General features: G+C 37.8%; 1 protein-coding gene across 3 annotated transcripts; it reads right to left on the bottom strand.

Annotated features, from left to right (window-relative positions):
• Window positions 1–531: 531 nt before the first annotated feature.
• LOC309389278 (leucine-rich repeat-containing protein 19) lies at window positions 532–6434 on the bottom strand. 3 transcript variants are annotated; one of them, XM_081947449.1, is made up of 4 exons: window positions 6331–6434; window positions 4362–4869; window positions 3609–3722; window positions 532–1970 (listed from the first exon to the last, which is right to left on the bottom strand). In XM_081947449.1, the coding sequence occupies exons 1-4, from the start codon at window positions 6415–6417 to the stop codon at window positions 1591–1593; spliced, it is 1089 nt and encodes a 362-aa protein (XP_081803575.1). In that variant the 5' UTR covers window positions 6418–6434; the 3' UTR covers window positions 532–1590. The 3 variants fall into 3 exon arrangements, with proteins under 3 accessions (XP_081803575.1, XP_081803576.1, XP_081803577.1); XM_081947450.1 differs by having other exon boundaries at window positions 532–1967; XM_081947451.1 differs by lacking the exon at window positions 6331–6434 and adding an exon at window positions 5916–6252.
• Between the last annotated feature and the right edge of the window lie 227 nt (window positions 6435–6661).

Here is a 6661-nt window from a genome sequence, read left to right as displayed (position 1 = left end):
TTATTGTAGTAGTAATTGTTAGCATAGAACAGCATTTGAATGATGCTGTCATGAGCATCTGAACCAGTGGTGAAATTCATTTTTTTTTTTACCACCAGTTCTGTGGGCGTGGCTTGGTGGGTGTGGCAGGGGAAGGATACTGCAAAAATCCCCATTCCCTCCCCACTTCTGGGGTCAGCGGGCATTTGCTGGTTCTCCGAACTACTCAACATTTCCATTACCAGTTCTCCAGAACCTGTCAGAACCTGCTGAATTTCACCCCTGATCCTAACTCTGTTTGCTCTTCTTGGTTTTTTGCAATTGGTGGATATTTTGTGATGCAGGTAGTTCTCTACGTACAACCACAATTGAGGCCAGAATTTCCAAGCAAGGTGATTGTTAGATGAGTTACACCCAATTTTAGAACCTTGCTTGCCCTGGTCCTTAAACATATCAGTGTAATTAAGTGAAACATGCTGTTATTAAGTGAATCTGGCCTCTTCCATTGACTTTACTTGGCAGAAGCTGATTGGGAAAGGTTGCTAATGCCACACACCTGAATTTTGATTGTATGATTGTGGGGATGCTGTGACAGTCATAAAAGCGAGGAACGTAAATCATTTTTGTTCAGTGCCATTGTAACTTTGAATGCTCACTAAATGAATGGTTGTAAATTGAGGACTCCCTGTATAGACAACACCACGACAGGTAGTATAATTATTGTCCTTAATATAAAGCAAGGCCAGCATCATAAGGACAAAAGTAAAACTACAGTTGTCAGGAAGTCCCAATTATGCTGTAAATAACTACTGTAATAAAGAAAGGCTTAGTAACAGCAATGAAGCACCTGCTTCAAATTCCTTTTAATCAGTGAATTTTCAGAAAAAAGAATCTCAAACTGTTCTTATAGCAACATCTGTTTAGATCTGTTTTTTTGGTATCTTCTTGTGACAATCATTTTAGCTTCCCACACCCACAGGTAGCACTCACTAGCTGTGATAAGGTTGGGGAAATGTCTTCAATGAGATGCTTAGCATTTATGAAAGATGGTTAATGTGGCCCAGGGGCAAAGTCCCTCCCACCAGCTGCTTGGAAATAGTTTTTCCCCTAACCCACATAGCAATTAAGCTTTTAAAAAGCAATCCGTTGATTGCTCAAGGCACATGTGGGGTTTTAGGGGAAGGTCCTGAAGGACAAACTGCTCTTGCCATATGCTGCAGTTCATTTGAAAAATTATTTCCTATGCTCCAAACAGACTCTTTCGAAACCTCCATCAGTTCTAATATAAGCTCTAAAAAATGTGGTTGATATATGTATACAAAAAAACAAGTACAAAAGAATGAACCAAGTATGCGTCCATATGGGTGTATGTGCACAAGCAAGAGAACGGGTTGAGTGTATAAGAGAGAACTCAGACTTCCACCGGACTAATATTCAGGAAAACATACTAAGCTCTAACAATTGGAGGAGTGCAGCCGACCTTTTTGGCCAGAGTCAAATTTGCCTATGGGCTCATTATCAGTTTCCTATTATAATGAAAGTATCAGGAACCTCGAAAATGAAATAGGCTTTATGCACAAACTGGAGCACATAACAAACTGAACTTTGTTCCTAAAAGGATCTTCCAACTTTGAAATGAGGTTCCAACTCCAGATCCTCCTCTTCCTCCTTCAAGTCTTGATTGGGCACAATATAGTTATCTTCTATGAAACCATCATCATCCTCTGGATAGCACTCAGAAGCTCCACTTATTGGTTGGTTCCTCCCATACGCCATGCCCATGTCTCCTTCCTCAATATGGCTGCTTCCAATGGAGCGAGAATCGGGCAACCGTTGATGATGATAGCTGGCATGCTTTTTGTGGAGCAATTTGCATTTGACAATCAATGCAATCAGGAGAGAGAGGATGATAGCCAAAAGCACAAAACCAGCAAAGTAGATCCAGTTTTTCCCAGCTGTTTGAGTAGAAGGTGTGGTAATAGCTGCTGCTGCTGCAAAAGAAAATAAAGGTTATAAGATGCAAGAGCTATTAATGTACTGGAAGACCCGTGGTAGCTGCAGCACAATTATGCCAAAATGACAACTTGTGCATGGTGATGCCATCATGTAAATGCTACCATTACTTGTGTTCTCATATGAGATGCAATTATGTGAAATGTGGCATTTGCATCATGGTACTAGCTCCCACTTTCCACCTTATGCCCCGTGGGTGATCTGAGCAATACTTTCTTTTAGTTGCATTTCCAAGCTTGCAAAACCTAGAAAAACTTTTATGTAGAAGTAAATCCAATAGAATCCACAGAATGTACTTCTGAATAAATATGAATAGGACTGCCTCAGTATTCTCCCCGTACAAAATGTAAACAGGGAATAAAAAGAAGAAAAGTTCTGTGAAAGACCTGCCTTCTTTTATTAAGAAATAAAACACCACTTGTCTTCTCTGTTGCAATGGGTGTCATTCTCTAGAAAATGAAATATTATTGTGGAGCGAGCAGAGCAGTCAAAATGCACACCAAGTTATATAGTTTACTGTCTGTTTAATTCTTCAGTATAGCCTGAGGTATAGGAATACACTGAGATACAGACTGGAAAATAAAAAGCAGATATGGTTGGGATCACAAAACATACCAAACCACATTTTTGCCCAACATTATGTAGAAGTCCAGCCTATGTTTTCAGTTAATAGTTCAGTGTGACGTTAAAAAACCATGCTTTGGAGCAAGGTTGTACCTCACCCAAATAGGCCAATGCCAACTCAAAATAAAGCCATTTCATCTAAAGAGTTGTGGGCTTTAGTAAAAATGACTCTGAAATACCTTGTGCTTTTTCTTTATATTTGACAAGCATATATAATCTTGGTTTCACATAATAGTCAGTAAAAACATGTTAGAAATAATTTCTCAAGGAAGAAATCAGGAGCAGCAACAAAAATCAAAAGTGTATGGGTTAGTTCATTGATTAGGGCATCAGCTTTCAGATTATTTTAAGACTGAATTATTTCTGATCAGTTTTTTCTTCCTTCGTTTTGTGTATGCATCCATAAAAGTGTGTGTTGTGTGGATTTAGGGTGGGCTGATTACCTCAATAAAAAGCTGCTAAATAGACATCTTTAGAAAGATGGTATTAAATAAAAAAAAAATCTGAACAGGATTTCCCATTTTTTTCTTTTTTTCTCTTCAAAGCAACTGTTTTGCAAAAACTGTTTTTTCTCCTTCAAAGGGGCCTTTGGGGGAAAGATGAGAAAAAGTGATATTTCTTTTCATTATAGTTTCAGGACTCCCATCACTTTTATCAAAGTAAGAACTTCCTCACTGCCAAATGGCCCAGTTGGCCTGGACCAGCAATGGATCCTGGCTTGTGATGACTAAGACTCCAACTCATCTCAACTAATTCATCTCAACTAAAAGTTTTCTAGGGAACAATTTGTGATAGCTTTGGGACTGGAGGGGAGAATGCCACATGGAATAAAAACCATACAATTGAGATGTTACTCTGAATCTACAAGATTGGACTCATATAATGAAACGGTATAGGGTTTCCTGCCTAGGCAGGGGATTGGACTAGAAGACTTCCAAGGTCCCTTTCAACTCTACTATTGTATTGTATTGTATATATTTTGCTTCACTTACTAGCATTTTCTAATGATGACGGCTTTTTCGTAGCCCCAGTACGAAGGAACTGAAGTTTTCTTCTGTGGCTCACAGTCTCATAATCTGAAGTTCTGATTTCTTGAATCCGGAGTTCTATGTTTAAATGATAGACAATCTGTTTAAGAAATAGCTTCACTGTTTCTGTTGCTCTACATCTTGATTTATTTTTATTCTTGCATTTCATTGATAAAACACGCAAAAATTCTTTTACAAAACTCTAAAAGGTAAGGAAAACTTTTTCATTCATAAACTTAGACTGCTGAAATATACTTGTTTTAATTTTTAAATTACTTTCCAGATATGTTTGCATTCCAGTCCACTATTTAACTGTTAGGGTATAATACATGAACATATGGACTGAGTTCATGTGTTACATAATGCTATAATTTATTTTTGCTTTAGGATGAAGTGTAAGCTCAACTGTAGTAATTTTTAAATCACAGTGACATGTGAACTCTTCAATTGTTGATTATTCAATAAACCATCAGTGACAATTTTGCCTTAGTGTCTTGGCAAACTGTCCTTAAGCAAATTGGGAGTTGTTTGTGTGGTTCTCCCCCCGCCCCATGGAACAGGAAAGATTCAAACATTTATAAGGTTGGTTTTGTGTTCTTTTTAAGAGGTTATGCACAGATGTTGCATGTATTCACACAACCATTGTTTTTTCATGACTCAAAAATAAGTCCTGTGCACAACCAGGAAAGTCTGCCATGCAATAATATTCAGCCTCACCTTCTTTTCCTGGCACTGCTTGCTGGAAAGGAGTTAGGGAATCACTGCACACTGAAGGGTTCCCCTGAAATTTGATATGGTGGATTCTTTGCGCATTTAATTGCACAAGCTCATGTCTGCAGGGCAGTTCATTGTTTTGCAGATCCAGATAGGCAAGGATTCCAGAGGCAGGAAAAATGGAGAGGTCCAGTGATTGAAGTTTGTTGTTGTTCAGATGTAGAGAGTGAAGGCTTTTCAAACCTTGGAAGCTCATTCGGTGCACGTGAGAAATGTCACAGCTGCTTAGGTCCAAAATGCGAAGAGCACCAAGATTACAGAACACAGAGGGGGAAAGAGTAGGAATGCTGTTGCTGGAAAGATTTAGGGAATGTAAGGAAGGAAAGCTTCTCAGGAAAGGTCCATGCTTGGGCATCATCAGAGAATTGAAAGATAGATCTAGGATGGTAATATGTCTGGGAAGAAAATTGGGAGGATGGAGAAGGCTCTTTCCACCGCAGGCAGCCCGTCCCTGCAAAAATATAACCACGTGTGAAATATTAAGGAATTCAATGGAATTAATGTTTCAAACTAACTTGGGGATTTTTCTTCCCACAAGAATCATTGAGTGACATCACATAGAAAGGTAGGTTTTATTCCTTTTATGCAAAACTAAAAACAGAGTTTAAAATAAAATTTGGATTATTTGCCAGATTACCTCACAAGTGATTTTTGATGTTACTAGTTTTAAACAGATAACGTTTTTAGAAACCTTTTCTTTATTGTGAAATGTAATAAAAAAAATAAATACTTTCAATTTCTTAGTACACTACTTTCACACTGAGTGGGCAGCACTTATTTTGTAACACTTTCCCCATCCTTCACTTTTTTTTCTACCATGTCCCTGTGATATTGCCTTCCTCTCACTTCCAATCTATGCCTGACACAGACTTGGTCCTATTTATCCCTTCTGTGTACATAGTTTGTTTTCCTACCTTAAGTAAGTAGCAGCTGCCCGCATTAGTTTTCAAGAGAGCACAATCAGACCCACTTCACCATCCATTCTACTAATTCAAGGATGCGTAAATAGCACTTAAACACAGCTCTGTGGAAAAATCCTTTGAAAACTAAAAGACATCAAAGCTGTTCAAATATCCCACAATATTGTGGGCAAGTCCTGATTTGACCAATTCATCCCAAATAAATATCAATGTTTGGCTAATAGCAAAACCTTGGGCAGCAAACAAACCAAAATCAGAATGCATTATAGCTGTGATATGAAGATGTTCCTTGCACAGATGTTAATAATGTAAAATTCAGTATTGAAAAATATAAACAATTGAACCAAACTTATCATTCCCTTTGAATTGTGCAACATTTGGAAACAACTGGAAGCAGTCACTGTATCCACTGAAAAGGCTACCCTGAAAAAACCCAGCCCTTCTATTCCTCCCCACCCCCACACAAAAAAAGACAAGTCTGTCTTTTTAATGGTGTTTTGTCAAAGATGATATCTTGTGTTACTTGCACCTTTTACACTGAACTTATATGTGGGAAAAATATGTGTTAATTACACACCACCCTTTAGCTCTCTTCGCTTTCACCATTCCTTGTTACACATGTTCATCCCAGGTTGGAGCAATAAACTTTTTCAAGGATGCCAGTGCTTGTTTAGGATCCAGTTTTCTTGGAAGAAGACTTGATGTACTAGTTATCAACCATTCGCTTGTGTAGTCTTGAGAGACTGTGCTTCAGGACACCTCATCTGATGGCTAGATTTAAAGAAATCTAAATAGCCAAGATTTGAGGAAGATAGAGATTTGTTCATATCATCTCGATTACCATTTTTATTATGATAATTATGTAAATTTAAAGTTTATCTACAAAACCAGTATTTAACCAAATACAGTCATCAGGCTTTCTCACGGTCTAAGATCCTCCCATTGAGAACCTTTAATTAGTCTACAATTTGTAGAAATTACTCCTTGCTTACCATTTTATCAATGTTACAAGGATGTCCAGATACCGCAGACCATGGCAAGAGGATGCTGGAGATCCAGAGATACCCAATATTTTTCATTTTGCTTTAAAAAAAAACTGCAGGAGAAAAAGAATGCAATGCACATTTGGTGATATAATAACAATTTTATGGGCCTGATCTCAACTTAACAGTATTGCAACAAGGTTATAATATGAAAAGTAAAGCATGGTTGTTTTCAGCCTCCTAAAAAACTTGTAAACTTCTCAGATTACCTAATTCATAAATTCTGCAAATTCATAAATGTATTAAGTGGGCCCTGCTTTTGCAATAGTTAGAATGCTGT

This window comes from Natrix helvetica, assembly GCF_964273705.1.
Source record: "Natrix helvetica genome assembly, chromosome: 3".
NCBI classification, from domain to species: domain Eukaryota; kingdom Metazoa; phylum Chordata; class Lepidosauria; order Squamata; family Natricidae; genus Natrix; species Natrix helvetica.
Note: the sequence above shows the minus strand (reverse complement) of the source record. Positions and strands in the feature narration are given on the sequence as shown.

Bases quoted from the DNA above. Each gene is read 5' to 3' on its own strand.
- LOC309389278 (XM_081947449.1), bottom strand. From the start codon at position 6,417: ATGAAAAATATTGGGTATCTCTGGATCTCCAGCATCCTCTTGCCATGG. The intron at 4,870-6,330 runs GTAAGCAAGGAG...ATATTTTTGCAG, and splicing joins CTTGTAACATTGATAAAATG to GGACGGGCTGCCTGCGGTGG. The intron at 1,971-3,608 runs GTAAGTGAAGCA...TTTCTTTTGCAG, and splicing joins GTCATCATTAGAAAATGCTA to CAGCAGCAGCTATTACCACA.